The 22,091-nt window shown below is 38.6% G+C and overlaps 1 protein-coding gene across 15 annotated transcripts in view; it reads left to right on the top strand.

Moving 5' to 3' along the window:
• Nucleotides 1-22,091, top strand: part of nav2 (neuron navigator 2) — a 691,770-nt gene that overhangs the window by 516,470 nt on the left and 153,209 nt on the right. For 14 of the 15 annotated variants that reach the window (XM_062967809.1, XM_003214661.4, XM_008106124.3 and 11 more), the window contains 2 exons: nucleotides 16,987-18,106; nucleotides 21,932-22,050. In XM_062967809.1, coding sequence (XP_062823879.1) covers nucleotides 16,987-18,106; nucleotides 21,932-22,050 — 1,239 coding nt within the window. Of the gene's footprint in view, nucleotides 1-4,690; nucleotides 5,322-16,986; nucleotides 18,107-21,931; nucleotides 22,051-22,091 lie in introns of those variants that run through there. The other variant, XM_062967814.1, reaches the window with a different exon arrangement.

The raw sequence follows: 22,091 nt of genomic DNA, 5'->3' as shown, positions 1-22,091 counted from the left end.
ATAGGAATGTGATTTACTTTTTGGTAAGATTTTTTTTTCCAGAGCTTAGATAGCTCCAAGGAGCTAAAATATGGAAAAATCACTCCACTTTTGAAGCTCTTGTGAAAATCTTTTTTTTTCTTCTAACCAGTAAATAATGGTTTGGGGCAAAGGAAGGGGGGGGGCTCATGCCTCTGATAGTTGTCCACACCAAGGTTAGATTAAGATTTGTTAACTACTTTCGATGTAATCAACACAATGATGTGTGTTATTAGATGCTTATTTAAAGTAAACTCGTATATGTAGAAAGATGAAGGACAGCTGAAAGTGGAAAATGTACCTGCTTGAAATGTTGCTGCCCTCTAGTGAGTGATATTAATGCACTGTCTTTGGGCACTCCTGTGTTGAGTTAATGCAGTAGATTGTAAACAGTATCATTGCATTTTTAAACTTTAGTAGTGTTGTCAAATGATTTCATGTAGCAGAATACTTAGTGTTCATGCAGAATCAGTGAAACTATATGCTTTAAAGAAAGCTGGTGATAAGGCTATCACATATAAGCCCAAGATTAAGCTATGATTTCCAACTTCTGGGGTTGGTGCATTCATAAACTTTTGGAAATTTGTGTCATCATTAGGCATTGTATTGTTGTGCTTTTGCTTTTGTTGGTGTAGGCCTTCAAGTTGTTTCCAACTGATGGTGACACTAAGATGAAACTATCATGGGATGTTTTAATGTTTGTTACATATTAGCAGTATTCACCATGCCAGTTACAGTTTGTGTTATAAACCAAGATAAAGTTGTATGTCTTTCGGGCTGTGTGGCCATGTTCCAGAAGTATTCTCTCCTGACGTTTCGCCCACATCTATGGCAGGCATCCTCAGACGATAAAGTTGATAAAATGACTTAACTTGATGAAGAGTTCTGGACAACTTGAAAGCTTACACACATGTTTGTTCTAATAATGGCATTATTCAACTGTGGATTTTGTTTCCCCACCCCCTTACTGAAAAATGCACAGTACAAATGTAATAAAGAAGGTGACACTTTTCATACTGTGAAAGACAGTAGGCCTGCATATTATGTAAGCAATAATAACTTTAATAATAACTTTATTTTTGTACCCCGCCTCCATCTCCCCAAAGGGACTCAGGGCAGCTTACATGTGGCACAAGGTGCTTAAAACAACACATAAAATAAACACACAATACAATATAAAATAAAACCACTAATATATAAAACAACAATTTGAACTCAGAACAGCACCAATAACCTAAAGTGTCATTGTCGTAAAAAACATGGCCAATTGTAAACAAGAAGAAAGGAAAGGGATAGTGCAAGTAATGTCTTCCAAAACCCTACTAGGATTTGCATGTTTAACCTGGAACTCTAATTCTTTTAGCTGAAATGAATTAAGTTTTGGGATTCTGGCCAGAGCACTCCATAGAACTGGATTGGGGAGCCTACAGATGCCTAGATAAGTCTATTCATGCCTCCAGCATGATTCCATCGTCACCTTCCAGCAGAACCTTAGGTAGAACTTGAGGCAGAAGTTGACCATAATGGAGGAATAAAGAGAACACTTCTCTAGGCAATGCTAGGTCCTGTAGCACCATTATATGGTCTTCCAAGCTCTTGATATATACATGAAACCACATTCAATTATCTTGCATAATAAGCAATTCTACTATATTTAATGAAAAGGACCTCCCCCCCCCCCACACACACACACATACATACAGAGAGATGGTTCTGTCCTATTACTGTATACCCACATTCTTTGAGGATAGTATCCTAGCATTATATGACTACATTACTTGTAGCCCCAATTATAGATAAAATCATCCACCTACAAATAGCATAACAAAACCCATGTTAAGGGGGGGGGGGAGTTAAAGTTTTTATAATACGGCCTCTTCACCATTTGACAGAAACTGAAATTTGTGGGGGGGGGGGGAATAATCAATTTCCACTGTGCTCTGCATATATATTTTTAAACTCTTTATACAAAAATTAACATAGATCCTGATCGAATGAATAGAAAGCTAATGTGTTATTTTCTTACACAAGAAGATCATGTCATCACCCCTCTTTGTTTCAACTGTTTTCATTTTTGCTATAATTAATGACTTTATAGTAGCAATCACCAGTTCAGACATTAGGTTTTGAAGTGGATTGCTGCACTCCCTGGCCTATTCAAGTTTTTTTTTTAATGGTCAGGCAACCGAATGTAGCTCTAATTACAACATAGGCTTACAAAGAAGATGATGAGGCATTCAAGCTTGCGATTTCTCCTGTCATCTGCTCATCTCTGTGTAATTAAAACCTTGTAATTCACATCTGAATTGTCACTGTCACTTAGTTGTGGCTTATCTAAATGTACCCCCTGCCTTCTTTCTGTTATGAGTGAGCCTGTGAATAAACTGCAACACAAGAAACATCTGCCCCCTGGACAAGGTCAGTATTGAACTTGTCTTAATTGCCCGAGACATTTCTATGCAATCCAAACAAACATGCACTATCTATACAGAAGGCTTCCATTCATCATTGTGGACTTCCTCCCTCAGGGTACCTTTGTCTCTAAGTCGGCTTGCATTTCATATCCTCATTGATATTTTTCAGTATAGATTTAGGCAAGTCAGTAATCATTTTAAAAATTCACCTACTAAAGGGGTATTCCTGTTTTCTATTTTCCTTGATAGTTTGAATTTGTTGGAGGAAAGTAGCTTTCAAAGTTTTCTGTCAAGATCCAAACGTATGGACTTACTTGGACTAGTAAACTTTAGTTTTGAAATAAAACAATTTCAAAAATCAGTTTTTGTCATCCTATTCATCATTACCATCAATTCCTTGTTTAGACTTATTTATTTAATTGCATTGTTGAATTTCTTCTATTGCCTTTTGTAAGAATCTATAATGAGGGATATTAATTCTGTGCGACAGTCTTACCTTCATTAGAAAAATACTTGCTTGAAAATAATCCTGCAGGTGGCAGTAGAAATCTGGAGGAAAATCCAAAAATATATATCTACATCACTAATAATTAAATGCAAACTTAAACTGTGGTTCAAATATGCTATCATTTCCATTTAGGCATCCATTTGAAACAAACTGATAATGAAGTTAGCCGATTTTGTGTTGTTCCTGAGTTATTTAAAGAAATGAATTGAAAATTGCATAGGACTTCTGAAGCTCTTGTGACTTGTTGAATCATACCTGGTGGGTGGCAAAGCCCAGAAGGGTTCAAACCCTGGTCTCGAGTCATAATCCAATGCTCAAATCACTGCACCTTGCTGGTTCTCCCTCTACAAACACACAAGCTCTGTGGGCAGTTTCTGAGGATGAATCTACATTGTAAAATAATGCTTTAATTGCCATCTCAATGCTATAGAATCCTGGGAGTTGTAGTCTGGTGACCAACACTATCTGGCTTATCATAGAAGACTGAAGACCTTATGAATCAGTGACTCCCATGATTCCATAGTATTGAGTCACGGCAACCAAAGTGGTGTTAGTCTGCATTAATTCTACAGTGTAGATGCATCCTGAGTGCCTGAGAGTCACTTCTGACTATGCATCTCTGCAGACTATTCTCCATCATTTCTCTAATATCTGATACTCAAAAAAGGACTACAGTTTCCTAGCATAAGGCTAGAAGAGGGTTTTGCCCTCTGGTGATACTGCCACAAGTTTCAAGTGCTCTCTTTGACTTATCAACTTGTGTTTGGATTTCTATTTCCATGTTAGAGGCTTGTCTGTAAAAGCTCCAGTGTATTGGGATGAGAGGCAGCTCCATTCAGCCATTTGTCCAAACTGCCAAAAATGTGACCCTGTAGAGTTAAGAAGGCAAGAATTAAATTGTAAATGAGATCTTGGATCAGCAAGCATTCTTGCAAGGAAAAGTATTCCCAAAGAATTTAGTTAGATAACTGAATGTTTTATCTTACTTTAAAGTTGTAGATTTTAGTTCGTTCCCTGGGTCAGTAATCATAGGCAAATATGCACAAAACGGAAGTCTAGGTTCCCTTCTACATAGCTATATAACATACAGGTTATCTGCTTTGAACTGGATTATATGGCAGTGTAGGCTCAGTTCATCCAGTTCAAAGCATATAATGTGGATTACCTGCATTGATGTTCTGGATTATGTGGCAGTGTAGAAGGGTTTTAGGTACTAATGACTTAATGTTCCTTAGCCCTACTGGCTGTTAGTAATTGTGGGAGTTGGAGTCCAAAGCACCTGGAGGGCTGAAGTTTGCCCATGCCTGCTCTATATGCATTGAATTTTAAGATGTTTATTTTTGGGTTTTGGTTAATGCTTTTAATTATATTGTTCTGTCATGTGTTTTAATTTTGTATTGTGTCTTAACTTTTGTATTTTGAATTTCTTGTTTTCTGGGCTTGGTCCCCAGGTAAGCCGCCCCAAGTCGCTTCGAGGAGATGGAGGCGAGTTATAAGAATAAAGTAGTAGTTGTTGTTGTTGTTGAAGTAGGCGTGTGATTCTTTGTTAAGTTCATTCTCAAAGCAAGCACAAATAGTTTTAGAAATGTTTTTCCATCTGTGAAAAACTTTGTGTGGCTTTCAAAACTTATTTTCAGTTTAGGACTTGTACTGTGCAAACCCTTTAATTTTTTGGCAAAGAAAACAGTATTTATTGCACAGAAAATGCTGCAAAAATGCTATTTTCTGTACCAAAATCTGCAAATGGTGGACTGTCATGATTCAAGGACTGACTTCATAAGGGTTTCCCAACTCTTGAGAAACATGTTTTTCAATCATTTAAAATATTTTCTAATATTTTCTAATATTCCTTCCTTCCATACATTGAAGAATGTCATTGAATGCTTGTATGAAGTTGTAGACAATAAATAACTAGTTTTCCCAAGAAAGGCTTTTGGCATTGTTAAGTGTAAGCAAACTTATTGTTTTCAATATAAATGATAGAAATGTGTAATTGTGAAGACAGATACCCCTACCGGCTCCTCTTGTGTGCTCTATGCATTAATGTGATTTGCCAATGAGAACTCGCAAATACTTTAATTGATCTTGAAAAGCCAGTGACCCTTTCTGGACAAACTGCCAAATCATCAGTAAAATTGATTTTTTGACTGTGCCAAATTCAGTAGCACTGGATCCAAGTTCGTTCGCTGGGTGAGGGAGGGAATAGGAAATTCTCTGCAACTGAAAGGGATTAATCACAGTTTGCTCAACTGTCAAAACTGAATAGAGGTTTGGAGGTAGAGATCATTTTCACTGTCAGGGAACGCTGTTTGCATGTATGCAGAAGAAAGTGAGCAAGAACCGTTACGAAGCAAACATTTTGGCTCACACACCCCAAAGCAGTAAGTGGAATATTTATGCCTGCCATTGTTATAAAAGTGTTCCTGTTCAATATACTTGGGACTTTGTGGACATGTTAGTTTTGATATTTGTGGAGACTTACTTCTTAATGTGCTATGGTGAGTTCATTGTTCTGAAACATTTGTCCCACATTCTGTTATGAATGTGTTCATGCTGGCTGGACTTTTTGTTCGGGATTTTTGTTTTCATTAATCATTTGTATGCATTTGATTTGTAAAGTATTGGGGCTGTGATTCTTTTAACATGTTGCAAACCAATAAAAAGCCCAAGACAAGAAATCATGACAGGTAAAATGAAAACCTGCTTTAGATTTTTGATCAATGTTTAGTTTAAGTCTGTTGAACCTGCTCCTTGTGTAGCAGCACCAGTATACATATCAGCACTGCAGACATGATTTTATGTCTTCATCTGCCAAGAAACTGTCTGAAGTGCTACATCCCCTTGGGTGTTAAGCAAGTCTGACATTATCATTGTCAGAAGTTGATGCCGGCACAGCCAAAAGAAAAAGAAAAGAAAAACTGTGCAAGCTCATAATCTTGAAAAGTGGCTGCTCAATATAGTTAATAGCTTCATTTAAAAAAAAATCAACAGTGCAACAACTGCTGGGAATAACTCAGATACATTTCTCAGGCAATGTTCTATGCCACACATTTATATTGAAATGCATTAACATCCACTACCACTCTCTCAAACTACTTGAAGACCATACATGTGAAAGAGAAATAATAATGATATTTCGGTTGAAGCTATTCAGTACCCATTCACATCTTTCAACTGTCCTAATGTGGATTTGTTTTACATTAATAGATGTTAATACAAATTTTTGGGTTATGTGGCATGTTTACCTAGACCAGTGGTTCTCAACCTGTGGGTCTCAAGATGTTTTGGCATTCAACTCCCAGAAATACTGACAGCTGGTAAACTGGCCAGGATTTCTGAGAGTTGTAGGCCAAAACACTTGGGGACCCACAGGTTGCGAACCACTGGCCTAGACCCAAGGCCATGTTGATGGATTTTATAAAACTGAACTGCAAATATACAGTTATATGGACCCGATCTGAAATTGCTATATCTCTGCAACCACAAACTGGCCATGAATGAAACACTTACCACTTGAAAAGATGGGTCATAGAGTTTCAAATAATTACTGTTCTCCCAGCACACATTGACTAAACTCCTAGCCTTAGTCATGTGCAAGATGGCGACCCTGCAACATAAGGCACTTTGAGTTCTGTGGTTCACAATGTTGTCCATACAACATTTGAAAGACAGATAGGGTATTTATAAAATGGTTAGGAAAACTTGATAATTCATTAAACAATTTGTAACTTTTTGTGTAATTATAACATGTTGCCATTGGAAAATATACTGCTTTGAAACTGGGTCCATCATTTTAATCATCCTGAATATTTCCCTTATTTAATCTAGACCAACTAAACCCATAACAAAGTTAAAAAGCTGTTAGAAAACTTGGTTTCAGTGATATAGCCATCATATGACTTTTTAGTTAGAAAAAATATTCAGAGTGATAATACCAATTTCATAAATTGTACCTGTGTCCTGGAAACTCAGGTTCAAAGTGGTTTTGTCATCTGATGCAAATTAAGAAACAGAAATGAAATGGGTTGCTGTGAGTTTTCTGGGCTGTATGGCAATGTTCCAGAAGCATTCTCTCCTGACGTTTCGCCTACATTTATGGCAGGCATCCTCAGAGCTTGTGAGATATATTGGAAACTAGGCTAGTGAGGTTTATATATCTGTGGAAGGTCCAGGGTGGGAGAAAGAACTGTTGTCTGCTCGAGGAAAGTGTGAATGTTGCAATTAATCACCTTAATATGAGTATAATTTATTTCTCCAAAGAAATGCACAAAATCTGACATTTACATATGTAAGGATGGTTGGTATTCTTCTTTTTAGTATACAAGCCAATGTCACATTTTTGAAAGACACACCTTTCTTATGAATTTCTACTCTGTTTCATTTTGCCCAACAAATATTCAGAACATACAGGGTGCATGCAGAACTGAAGTGAAACGAATTACTTTTTAAAAGGCAGGTGCTTCCAGAGTGGCTAGTCCCTTTGAATGTTTCTCTTCAACATGAACTAGCCTGTGGATAGTCAGAGTTTGAGATGAAATTTTGCTGGCAGCATGGATGGATTTGGATCTCTGGAACTAGTTGTTGAAATATCTGTTTAGTTGAACATGACTGGTCAGTGTTTTCTCTCTCTCTCTCTCTCTCTCTCTCTCTCTCTCTCTCTCTCTCTCCCCCCCCCCCCCCAGCTGTAAGGAATGCAGCAGTTGAAAACAGAATGTTAAATTGCCTTTTTGTATTAATACTACCAGCTTCAGGGTCTTTTTTGGTGGGGAGGGAGGTTACAACCGTTATACAGTGATTATTTAATGTAACGTATTAACTATGTCTGGAGTACAGTTGGCTTATCTGAGTCAGTCTTGACAGCTTGTTTATATTGGGTATATGCCACAGGGCACAGTAAATCCAGAGACCCAATACAGTTAGAGGACAAGATAGAAGTATGCAGTAAATCATTGTGTTTAATCTTACGTTTCTTTTAATAGGTTGGATTTGGCATTTCTTTTGGCATTTTGAAACATGTCCAGATCTCTTTCTTAAACACAAAGGAGCTAAAGTTTCAACAGCAAGAAGAATAGTAGGAGACTTTGCCATTCTTGGTATAAACGTCTGGGAATAGTAGAATAAAATAAAATTACACTTCAAGGGTGTTGTTCAGCAAATCATAGTCCAAAAATGTAAATCGAACAATTCACTCTCATATTTTCAGAAGGCCAGAAAGGAGATATCTATATATATATATATATATATATATATATATATATATATATATATATATATATATCAGTTGGATCCCTGATGACTCATACACTGAGAAAGGACTCTACTCATGCTTCTAAGAAAACCTTTTCTGTAGTGGCAGATTCAACTAGGAATTAAAACAACCATATTTATTTTGTGTTTTTGATTTAAACTTTCAGAATCTTTGGTGCTCCCAACCTTCACTTACTCACTGCTTAGATTTTCTCAGAATGCAAACATCTTTATCTGATGTGTATGTCAGCAATACTTATGCAATATAATTGCAGAATACATCCAGAATGAGTTGTAACCTTTAAAAGCAACAGCTGGTATTAAATGCAGGTAGATTTTCCTTTGTCTAGTTCTTTATTGCTAGTTGAACTGTGCCAGACATGCATCTATGGAAAGAAACTAAAGCCTTTTAAACTTAGCCAGACAAATGAATAGACCTCAATACTGCCAGATTGTTTCACCATCCCTCAAGGTGCTTGTCTGTCTCAGCTCTTGACTACAAGGGAGGTAACTTGATATCCATGAAGCAATAAAATGTTTGTCTTTTGAAATTTTGCAGATGTAGTTGGGCAGTGCTGAACGTACATAAGGAATGAATAGATACTGGGTCAAAAATACTGATTACAGTTACAGGCCTTCTCCAGAAGCTGTAAATAGGGAGGATAGCACACAGTGTGGATCATAGCATACTTTACTTAGAATAGATATGGATAAGGTGGGAAACTACTCTTTGCTCATCTGCTGTTTCCATGAAGACCACTTTCCTCATAATTGTTTTGAAGGAGAATCGTCATAGCAATCTCCAACTAGAAAAATGCAGAAGACCGTGTGACCATTTTCAGATAAAGTGATCCTTCAGTAGTAAAATCTTGACCTCTTTAGGATAGACATAGCCTTGATCACAACAGCTTGCTCCTTGTGGCAAGGGACCTGAACACTTCAGCTGCAGCATTTAGTTGTGATTTGAGACTAAAATTTTGGTATCAAAACTCCAGGAGCCACAGGAATCCATCCATGATGATGATGAATGCAGTTTTGACACCACTTTAACTACCATGGCCCAGTGCTATAGAATTATGGGGCTTGTCTTTTTACAAGGCCTTTTGCCTTCTCTGCCAAAAAGTTCTAGTGCCTCACCAAACTACAATTCCCAGGATACCATAGCATATCAGTTAAATGGTGTCAAACTGAATTAATTATACAATGTTGATGCAATCAATGTCTCTTGATGCACCAGGAAGGGACACCAATTGATGTTCTGACTTAGGCAGCAAAATGTATTGGACTGGTCTTTATTAGATAAAGCCAAATAGAGTTAAAAATGAGCCAAATAGTTCTGATTTTAGCAAATGGACTGGTTCAGCATTCAGTCCCTTCCTTTTTAGCAGTCTAATTGGCAGTAATAGTTGGTGCCCATTGAGTGAAGGTTATTAACCTGGTCTTATTTGTTGAATGTATGCTCTGAGAATACAGGCTTCCTCCTTCATAGATACCTGTTGACTTTTCATTTTAACCTTGGCTATGATGAAAAATATTCCACTGAACTTTCACTTAGTTTGTGCTTTTCTAAGTCAATGAACTGAAGGCACTGTTTACCTATATTTGTCTTCTGAAAATATCAGATGTTTATAAACTCCTTGGGTGACTCTGCTTAGAACTATGCCATAGGACTATTTTGGCTATTTCCAGCAACACTATGCAGATGTCAGTAATCATAAGAGAGCAGCTTGTGTTAGGCTCAACTTGACAAATGATGGGAAATTGCATATATTTTTCTCAGCTTTTATTATAGTGCAATTTTAAAAACATTTCACAGAACAATTTAAACCATACACATCTTTCCGTTGCAAGTGTTTAGGCTTGTATTTGCAGTCAAGACATTACAGGAGCTGATGAAATTCAACTTAACCGTACTACAGTGTGTATTGGCATGAAAACAGGACCACCAACATCTTTATAACGGAAACAGGGAGAATTAAATAAACTCCAGGTTCTGGACTTGCATTTGAGAAGAGAAAATAAAGTGGTTATTTAGCCTAACTGTATTTTGAATTTCAACACATTTCACTTGTTGTGGATTAAAGTCACTAAAGGTTCTTGCAGAAAGAAAATTGCCTTGGAGGAAAAGACAGATGAGTATTAACTCATCATAAAATAAGTTGAGTGTTCAGTGGAATAAAGACCATGCCTGTTTCAAATGAAGCATCTTTGGGAAATGAGTCATTTTAAGATTTAGCACTGGGGTAGGACCAAAACCGTTGACCAGAGTAAGCAGTCGATGCTATCTAAAGAAATGCTGGAAAGTAAGGACAGATTCAAGAGGCACATACAGTCGGCCCTCTTTATCCACAGACCCTATATCCACAGGTTTAACCATCCACAGCTTGATTTTTTTATTCCCAATAGAAAACCATAATTTAGCATTTTATACAAGGAGCACCTATTTTACTATGTTACTGTATATAATGGGACTTGAGTATATATAGATTTTGGCATCCATGGAGGGTCCTGGAACCAATCCCAGGAGATACCAAGGGTGTTGTGACTGCACCTTCGGGGATTATGGTTGATGGTGATGGAATTCGAAGAGGAAGAAAAAACCCTCATGATGAGGGTTCACTGGAGGAGTTGCGCAGGAAGCGACTTAGAGAGCTATATCGGGGATCTTCTGAGGAAGATTCAGATGGGGAGATGGATGCTGAGGAACAGGTGGTGGCTGGGGAAGCGGGCACTGAATGGGCACAGCCACCGGAGATGTCTGGGGATTTGGGGTCTATGGATACTTCTGAACCTGGGGTTTCTGCAGGAGCTGATCCCAATTGGGATGCTCGGAGAAGGGAGGATGGTTCTTTAAGTGTTCATGGGGCTAAGTGTGGGCAGGATGATTGGGACTCCGACGAATTGCTAGGTACTCCAGATCCACGAGCTCTAGCTGTGTGGAGTTCAGACTCTGAGTAGATTTGGGACACCTGGTGTTTGGGTGTGAGTGTTTGGTCACCCAGGAGGAAGGGGAATAAAATGGGAATGTTTGGCCACTGCACTTTGCGTGTGGCAAGGTGTTGCTGAGGCGCCATTGGGATCTCTGTGTTTCCATGAAGACTGGACTTGGACTATGATTTGAATCTGCTGATATCACCTAGCTTGGCTCTCGCTGTGTCTTATCATGGACCTGTTTTGGATGACTGCACCCTCTTCGGACTTTGGATTGAATTTGACCTGGCTTCTGTCTACTCCCTCTGACTGACGGCTACTCCCGGCTTCTGACTATTGGTTTGTCTTTTGGAATTTCTGCTGCCTCCTGACCTGACCTTGGATTCTTCTTACGACGGCTATTCATCATCCCTTTGAGGCTTTCGGCTTATCTGCACCGTGGAAGCAGCTTTATTGCTTTTCTAGTTTGTTTATTTTCCAGCAATTAACTCTATTTGTTTTCCAAAGCTGAATTGAAGCGTTATTTAGTTTTTTATTGAATGCCAGCATGGGAAATTAGCATGACTCGTTTTTGAGTTATTATTGTCCAATCTACTCTCGAAACACTGAAAAGTGAAGTGTTTCAAGGATATTTCCTGTGTTTATGTTATTTTCTGGCTTATCTTCGGAATAAACTCTGTTTTGTATGTTAACTGGCGTCTGACTCTTGACAAAGGGACTCTCTAGTACAACTCTTCACACATGTACTTTTTCTATTGACTTCAGAGATTGGCAACTGATGGACAAGAATAGTCCAGCTGCAAATGATGTACCCCAACTATGAGAAAGATGGAATTTAAGATTTCTTGAGGAGACATGGTGGAAGAAGTACAGTGTAAATGAAGTTACGAAGAAATAACAGGATTGAGGGTTATGATATTTTGTCATTCAGTAATTATAACGGGGAGTGACAATGATTGATAGCTCTGGGCACAAAACATTAGATTTTGAACATTACACCTTTGCTACCAAGAAAATCCATCATAAAAAGAAGTTTTCAGTAAATTGTTGTTGTGTGCCCTCAAGTCATTTTAGAAATATTGCTTCTCTATAGGGCACCCCCATCACAGGATTTCAAGGAAAGGTTTGTTCAGCAGCTTTTTTACATTGCCTCTCCCTGAGAGTGAGTTGTGACTCATCCACTGTGTTTCATGACTGAGCGGGGTTTTCACCCTTGGTCTACAAATTCCTAGTGTAACACACAAACCACAGTAGTTTTTAACTTATTAAAGATAATTGTACTCTCATGGTCCCATGAGTTAACTTTTCTAGTAACAGGCAGTACATAACTAATCAAAGAATTAGTTCATAGCAACTGGATGTACACATGATGCTTTTAGTACAGGGTTTGTCTGTGTATCATGCTAATTTTTATCTGGACACATGCAAGCATGTACAGTAGAGTCTCACTAATCCAAGCCTCGCTTATCCCAGCCTCTGGATAATCCAAGCCATTTTTGTAGTTAATGTTTTCAATATATCGTGATATTTTGGTGCTAAATTCGTAAATACAGTAATTACAACATAACATTACTGCGTATTGGACTACTTTTTCTGTCAAATTTGTTGTATAACATGAAGTTTTGGTGCTTAATTTGTAAAATCATAACCTAATTTGATGTTTAATAGGCATTTCCTTAATCCCTCCTTATTATCCAAGATATTCACTTATCCAAGCTTCTGCCGGCCCGTTTAGCTTGGATAAGTGAGACTCTACTGTATTGTTAAAAAAGAAATAAGAAGAAAAACAATAGATTGACATAACAAGGATCTTAGTGAAAAAATAAAATGGCAAGTAATGCCATGAGAATGGGGATGGGGTATGCAGTGCAGGATGTCGTCTTTGCTTGGAGAAATAACTGCTTTGCCATCTCCCAAGCTGCTTAGGAGTCAGGAGAGTAACTTTTGATGGTGATGGCAACAGTGCTAATTCAAAAGTGTCTTATACTGGTGTAACAGCACAGTGTGGCAGTGTAAATCCCTAAGGACTTCATCACATTGACAGTTGGAAAGTGGATAAAAGCGGAGGGAACCATTTTAATTCATTCTCTACCATCTTTCCCTGTCTTCTGGGATAGCACCCAACTCCTGAAAACAGAGTCTTGCTCTTCGTTTTAACACGCTGGCTACACTGATTCCCAAGGGAGCCTTCAGAAGTGACAGTGTGTATGGAATGACCTCCATGGGCCTCCTTGTAAATCCACAAGAATCAAAGTGACATAGTTCTTTGAGGAAGAAAGCAGAATAAGCTATAAATTATGACACCAAGCTATGTACATGTGTAAAATATTATTGCCCCTGATCTTTTATTTTAAGAGAACAGGAGCTAAATTTAGATAATTTGAACTTGATGGGATAAGTGAACACGGGCTGCATATAGTTATTGAACATAAAGAATAGTACACAGAAAAAATGAGAACCACTAGATATGCCTGAGTGTTTCAATGGGACTCTGGAAGACTAAAATTCAAATCCACTCAGCCATGGAAACCTACAGAGGAAGACAAAGAGAAACCTCTTCTGAACAAATCATGCCAAAAAAAACTCCATGCTGGGTTCACCTGAAATGAGAAATAACTTGGAGGCACAATACAGAAAAAGTTTCTCCCTCACCAATAATAAATAATTAGGCTATTGATAAATAATAATAAATAAATAATAAATAATTAGGCTATTGGTTATTCAGATTGCTTGCATTCTTGGCACAGTTGAAATTATGGACCTCACATTTACTTGCATTTTCCAAAGAAACCTTTAGAAACAATTTTGTTGTGTGCCTTTAATGCATTTCTGACCTATGGTGACCCTAAGGGTGAACATATCACAAGATTTTCTTGGTAAAATTGATTCAGAAGAGGTTTGCCATTGCCTTCCACTCAGAATGTGTGACTTCTCCAAAATCACACAGTGGGTTTAATGGCTTAACAGGGATTCAAACTCTGGTCTCCTAAGTTGTAGTCCAGTGCTCAAACTACTACACCATCCTTAAAAACCTTAGGGGTGGGTCAATTAATAATGCCCATACTATTCCTAAGATTCAACTGGTCTGTACACATATTGGTGTGCATTGGGTGTGGGGATTATGCAGGTCTTTGGGTTGTCTTGCAGCTTGGGGCTTTGTTAAAAGTTGGTTGACTTTTTGACCTCCTATGAAGCACAAATCGAGAACTGTATTTCCAAAGGCCTTTAGGCAAGCACTTTTCTTCATTTAATTCCAGTTTTGCTGCCACTTGCACCTCAAAATCGGCCCAAATATCATTTTTTTAAAACTATTAAGCAACATCCCAGTCGGTTCATATCTCTAAAAATTATTTGAGTATGGCCTTTGAGAGTTTAGTGGGCAAATTAATGGAGTGAGTATAGTCTCCAGAGCCTCTCTGTTCACTACTGATGTACAGGTGGCAGAGAGTAATCTTGTGCTCTTAGAATTTACTCCCTACATGCTTTTAGCAAAACCTATGAAATACACCTATCTTTTTCTATCTTGCTCTGTATCAAAAGCTGACAGGGTAGTATACCGATAATAAAAGCTTAAGGCAATATACAAGATTAAAATAATTTAAAATACACCAAAATTGAACACCTTAACATATTAAAACAAGTTATAAAGATTAAAATAGCAAAGTATTTAAAGTTAATGCATGCATCCCCAAGTAGCCATGGTTTTATTTGGTTCCTAAGGGAAACCCAACATGAGTGCCAGTTGTGTCTCCAGTGGAAGGACATTCCGTAGTTGAGGTGCCGTGGCTGAGAAGGCCCTATCTCGTGTACTAAAATAGTATATTGACCTTGTTAGTGAGACAGAAGGATCTAAGTGCAGTTGATCTCAGTCCTTGGGCAGGTATATATAGATAGCACATGTCAATCCTTTAGCAAGTTCTGGAAAAACCTTTGGTGTGAATAGTCAGGGGAAGAAGGGAGTTGCTTGGATGTTACTGTTCACATTTTATGTAATGAAGTTATCTACTGAGGTTTGGTTCAAGGTTCTTCTGGGATACTAAAACCCCTGGAAGCTCACATCTCATATAGAATGATGTAGTAAACTAGTGTCCCTTCTATAAAATGACATAACCAAAATGTGTGTTTTGAAATTTTTTTAAAAAATCAAGTGGTAGATGGTTGAATCTGTAGAATACAAAAGGCTGACAGTACTCAACATTTTTATCCATCTTATCCAAACTGTGAGGTATCAAGACTTGTGTCTTCCTCTGACTCCTATAAGCTTTTCTTCAATAGAACTTCAATAGATACCATTCATTTGTTTATAGTTTGTAATCCAGCACACTAGAAATCTTCTACCAAAGCCTCCTTTCAATAAAACAAGCATACACATCTGTTTTTTTAGTTAAGATGTAACAGTGTGAAATAACCAAGAGCTTTATTACAAGAGGAAACCTAAATCTGCTAAGTAGGGATGATTGTTATGTTTGGAAATGTGAGGCAGTCTGGTACAGATCATACGAGTGAGGTTAACAGAATCAAATCTTCAGTGAGCGGTGGAAAGTGAATTCAAACAGCCTCTGTGTGGCTTCCTCAGCTTGGGTTTCATAGAAATGTATTTGCTGTTCCAAACTGTTGCAAACATTTGCTGTCAGTCACTGTTTATTTTTAAGTTCAAAAAAAGGGTGGAGGAACCTTGAGGCTCAGTATATGCAGTTTATAGCTAGAGTATCCAAGACTGCAGGTAAAAGCCGTTAATCCCCAGCAAGCTTCTGGGCAGGCTAACAGTCAAGTATGACAAAGTTAATTGGAAACATGAGCAACGTAACCTGAAGATATATTTGGAGTAATTACGATGTAATGCCTCTAGAAAAGAAAGTTTGCAAGGCATATGTTTAGAAAAGATGTGGCTCTCAGAAGGTGAGTAAGCAAGAGAGATTCTCTCTCTCTCTCTCTCTGATTAGAAAATGCAAAAAGATGCTTTCAAACAGAAAAAAAAAATTTGTCAAGAAAGCATTTTCAACTAGCTTTTTACTACTTTAGCTGCTTTGAATTATGAGATAAGTTGTATTATTTACCATTGCTGTTGAAATAAGAATATGATAAGTTTTAGTTTTCTAGATTGAGTTTTATTCAGCTTTTAATAGGACTTGGAAACTGAGTGAATGGTTATCTGAGGAATCTGTGTGGTTTGTTTTGTTGCTTTGTTATATATGTAGGATTTTGCCAAGAAATGAGATTCAGCACAACTACTTTTGTTATATACTAGCAGTAGGTTTATTTTTATATTCCTAAGGTCATATGCATGACATTTGAGAAATGTTATGTAAAAGAACATAGAATTTACCCAGTAATATTTCACTGTAAAATAGTAATACTAGTTTGCAGAGATGAAATGTATACAATTAACAGTTTATTAACACTTTGTTAATCGTAAAACTTAACAGTTTGGATCATATGCAGAAACAAAATATTTAGTAGACAATAATTTTCCAGTTTTGTTTGAGCATAATGATTTGACATTCATTTATCTTGTACCTTTGTTTATGTATAGTTGTTATTAAGTAGCTTTTAAGGCTCATCTGTATCATTAGTAAGTGCCTAGAAGTAGAATAGACAGTTCGTAGCAATAAGAAACAGATGGTCCTCGCCAGCAGCCTTACAGTAAATACAACAGTGCAAGAAAGAAACCTGTAACAGTTATAATTATGAAAGATCATGCTACTACCTTTTGGGGGGGGGGGAGTAATAAATGATGTCTGAAAGCAATATCTAAATATTTCTCAGTTGCTGTTAAGTGTCAGCTCTTTGACTGCAAATGTAAACTATGTCCATTTGAAGATTGCTCATCACAACAATCTTCTTTTTCCTCCCCTCGCCCCTCTACAGAGCCAGCAGAGAGTTTAGCCGCACAGCCCACAGGGATGAATGAAAACGAATTGTCTTCAGTCCAAAGCAGCAGCAGCCCCAGTACTGCTAGTTGCAATAGCTCTTCTGCGATCCCCCAGCCCAACTCTGCTGTCAAACCCTGGCGCAGCAAGTCCTTGAGCGCAAAGCACTCTGCCACTTCTTCCACATTAACAGTAAAGCAGCAGGTTCAAGAGTCTCCAAAACCCGCTCCAGAGATGGTCAAAACAACTCCCAATGGTCAGAAATCTATGCTCGAGAAGCTGAAACTATTTAATACAAAAGGTGGATCCAAAGCAGGAGGGCCATCCCTTGAATGCCCAGTATCTCGGGACACTAGTTGTGAAAGACTAGAGGCTCTCCCAAGCTTTGAAGAAAGTGAGGAAATAGATGCTGCAAATCGGAATGTGAACAATCCAGGACCAGCCTCTAATAGTCCCAAAATTGCACTCAAGGGAATTGCACAAAGAACATTTAGCCGGGCACTGACCAATAAAAAGAGTTCCCCAAAGGGCAATGAGAAAGAAAGAGAGAAGCAGAAGGATAAAGAAAAGGACAAAAACAAAGATGCTGCAAAGAGAACCTCTGTAACAGAAAGAGCCGAACTAAAAGAGGAGCTGAAGGAAGAACAGATCCCACCTGCTATCACAGAGATGCCAAAAAAATCCTCCAAGATTGCAAGCTTTATTCCCAAAGGAGGAAAGCTAAACAGCACCAAGAAGGAGGCACCTGCCCCTTCCCACAGTGGAATACCAAAACCAGGGATGAAAAACACCACAGGGAAATCCACAAGTGCCCCAAGCTGTGTTGCAAAAGAAGGCGAGAGAAGCCGCAGTGGGAAGCCTGCCTCAGGCCTCTCTCATCAGAAGACCCAGCTCGACGGGAGGAATTCAAGTTCCACGTCAAGCTTGGCCTCTTCTGAAGGCAGGGGAATAGGAGCGGCATCTGCTCTGAGCACTAGCAACAGCACTCAGGCTGTCAATGGGCCAACAAGCAGTACCACCCAGACCACAGGAAGCAATACTGTGAGCGTTCAGCTACCTCATCCGCAACAGCAATACAGCCACCCAAACACTGCCACAGTAGCACCATTCATGTACAGGTAGGACTATCTTTTTAAGCATGGTGTATCAATGCAGTGCCTTTTGACACAGTCAGCTTTATCTAGGAAGACTATGAAAAACGCTGTAGTAGGTTTGATCATTATGTTTTTATTTATAAAGCAAGATAGGACCAGTAAACAACAACCTTAACTGTGTAGATGGAACAGGGATCTCTCCTTGCTCTTACTCCCTCCCTCCCGCTTCCCTCTCCCCATGTATTTCAAGTTAGCTATAAAAGGTAAAAATAGCAAGGTATGTGAAGAGAAAACCATGTTGACTCGGCTACATGTTTGTAGGCTAAAAATAATGTTACACGTGTAATATCGTGGTTTAGTTTTTGACAGGTCCAACCTTTACAATAAGGGGCTGATCTGAGTTTATAATTAAAATGTATCTATAACTATGTTGTGCATACAGTGGTACTTCTTGAATCAACATGGAAACCCACTACATGACCTGGGGGGGGGGGGGAGAGTGTCACACTCTGTTGGCCTAAAGGGAAGGGGAAGATTTATTATGTGAATAAATCCTACTGACAATCAAATAATAGTTAGAGTTTATTTGAAGGCACATATCAACCATACATAATGATACTTGGGGGGTGGGGTGACAGTTGTTCGTTTTCTCTGATTTAAATGTATTTGAAAAATCAGAGGACATAATCTACAAGCAGTGAACTATGCCATTAATTACTGCATTCAAAATCCAGTCTTTGCCAATCTTTTCCCCACAAATTATCTTGAGAGGTTCTGAGCATTGTAATCCCATACATCTGGAAAGCATAAGGATATCTCAAACTGTTGATGGTTAGTTATTTATCTACATTTGTACCCTGCTTTTGTATTTCAGAATTGACAGCCAATGCAGCTACCAAGACAATTACATATAATCAAAACCTAACATAGATTAATTAATACATAAAACAGATTAAAATCAGTCATTAAATATAAAGCAGCACACTTTTGTTGAAGCCTTTTTTGTAGAACTCCTCCTGAATTACTAAAGACCTGCTTGAATGAATATGGCTATCTGCAGGCAGAAGAAAAAAGGCACTGAATGTTTGCCTTTTTTGCTTGGAAGCCGCCCTGAGTCTCCCTGGGGAGATAGGACAGCCTATAAATAAAGTTTTATTATTATTATTGACACAACGACATAGTATGACACAGCAAACAAGATAGATATGCTGGATTTCATATCATAAAATCACAAGTTGAACACTTCCCAAGCGTTTAGGACTGTGTGATGTATTTTTGGATGATGCGCGCAGATCCCACTAAGGTGGCCTTTTGCAGTTGACAGATCATAATTTTGTCAATGTTTATTGTTTCCAAATGCCGGATGAGATCTTTTGGCATGGCACCCAGTGTGCCAATTACCACCGGGACCACCTGTACTGGTTTCTGCCAGAGCCTTTTCAGCTTGATCTTGAGATCCTGATAGCGGTTGAGTTTTTCCTATTGTTTTTTCATCAACCCGACCGTCACCTGGTATAGCAACATCAATAATCCAAACCATTATTATTATTATTATTATTATTATTATTATTATTATTATTATTATTATTACTATTATTACTAAGGCGGCTAATCTACCCACTTTGATAACGAGACCCACTGGAAAAATATTATCGCACTTTACCACCAAACATTTATTTTAGGTGATGGGATTGAAAAAGTAACCTCCCCTAAGATCTCAAAGATCAGGCAAGGTGACATTCCCTAATGCAATAGCATGGATGAAAAGTTGGGTAGGACATTATAAGTAAAAATGTGAATTGTTCCTCAAAGTAGTAACCAATGAACCTGCCAGGAAAGGAGTAAGTAAGGGAAATACATCATGCAGTGGGGCTGCTTTGCATATGGCAAGTCTGCCAACAGGAGTTGCCTCTTAAGAGGTTCATGTGCCTGAAGATTGTGTGATCTCCTGAAGTTCATTCTCATACCATGGTAGACTTGGACCTACATCATGACATGGCTACATATTGATTAGAGTGGGCAAAAAGTGACTCTAGGCCCCAATTTTAGAAGCCCCCACTTCCTAGGGGCAGCTTTGAAGCCACACCCATTTTAGGAAAACTTCCTGCAGCATTTGTCTGCTGAAAAGTGCAACAGATAGCCCCAAACTACTGCTAAAAAAAGAGGCTGCCTTTTCCTACCCTTTACCTCCAAAACACAGCAGAAATACTCCAAATGGAACAAAAATTGACATGTCATTTCCAGCTTGGTGGTGATGGGCTCTGCCATGATGTGTGAGGGTGAAAATTCATAGAATCATAGAATCATAGAATAGTAGAGTTGGAAGAGACCTCATGGGCCATCCAGTCCAACCCCCTGCCAAGAAGCAGGAAATCGCATTCAAAGCACCCCCGACAGATGGCCATCCAGCCTTTGCTTAAAAGCCTCCAAAGAAGGAGCCTCCACCACGGCCCGGGGGAGAGAGTTCCACTGCCGAACAGCCCTCACTGTGAGGAAGTTCTTCCTAATGTTCAGGTGGAATCTCCTTTCCTGTAGTTTGAAGCCATTGTTCCATGTCCTAGTCTGCAGGGCAGCAGAAAACAAGCTTGCTCCCTCCTCCCTATGACTTCCCCTCACATATTTGTACATGGCTATCATGTCTCCTCTCAGCCTTCTCTTCTGCAGGCTAAACATGCCCAGTTCTTTAAGCCTGGGCTCCTCATAGGGCTTGTTCTCCAGACCTTTGATCATTTTAGTTGCCCTCCTCTGGACGCTTTCCAGCTTGTCAACATCTCCCAATTAAGCTCAGACAGAACATAGCTCGCACCCAGCAACTCTCATGAAAGATTAATTCATAATCTGATTATCTATTAGACCAATTTTATCCATAATTTGTTGTCACTCAGCTTTCACTGCCAATAACCGAATTTTGAAAAAGTTCCTTTTTGGACAGATATGCCAATATGGGAAAGTCTGAGAACTGCGGTCCAAAATAGTAACTCTGCCAAGCACTGAATCATAATCTTCCTGTATACATTCAGGAAAGGCAGTATTGAAATAGCATGGAAGGGGATTGCTTAATTTCCTCGCTGATGCAGATAGCATGGAGTATAGACTGCACCTTACAGTAGAGCACCTAGTTACCTAGAAGTCTCAGTTTGTGTTTGCATTTCACACCCTTTAAAACAGGATGAGATGTATGAACCTGGCTTCCATAAGAATGGATATTCAAGTAGAGGGATGTATAGGCTCTATGTGTAGTGGGCCAGACAATCTCATGAAGTGCAGGAAGGAGCGGAGGGCTCAATCATACTATCAGGACGCTGCCCAAATAAATTTATGAACAAGATTAAATATGGACAACCGAGGTCTGCTCACTTGTGTAGGTTGCCATGGACCAAACATCACAAGTTTATTGTGCATGGATAAACCACTATCTCCTTTTGAGGAAATCTGGTAGATTTGAGTTTTTAATAAGGAAAACAAGTCACTAACATAAACATCTGCACTTCATTTTCAAACTATGAATTCTATTATCAGATATGATGGACTTTGTTGACATCAGTCTAGGTTATTGAGCAGACTGATGACTTAATTTAACACAGAGCATATTTGAAAGGCCAGTTTAGGGCTTAAAAAGGCTGTATTTGACAGTGAATGTTTCATATTTTTTACAGTTCAGTGCTTATTTCCATTTCTAGGACATAGCTCAACATGGGACTAATGAATTATGTAAAGTCAGTCTGCTAGTGTATCCTGGGGAGAGGACACAATGCTAGATGGCAAATGCTGTTGTATTGGTGCTGAATATCCTTTTGGCATATGAATGATTACATTTTCCTCTCTCTGTCTTTCTGTTTTGCACTTAAGATCCCAGACAGACAATGAAGGAAATGTAACGGCTGAGCCCAGCACAGGAGGAGTGAGCACAAGCATGGATTCTGCTCCTTACACTAAAACTGGACAGCCTATTCTAGAAGATCTTTCTGGTAAGACATGGGATCCCTTGAATATGTTGACTCCATTAATG

This window comes from Anolis carolinensis, chromosome 1 (assembly GCF_035594765.1).
Source record: "Anolis carolinensis isolate JA03-04 chromosome 1, rAnoCar3.1.pri, whole genome shotgun sequence".
Lineage (NCBI taxonomy): Eukaryota > Metazoa > Chordata > Lepidosauria > Squamata > Dactyloidae > Anolis > Anolis carolinensis.
This window is presented reverse-complemented; position numbering and strand designations above follow the sequence as displayed.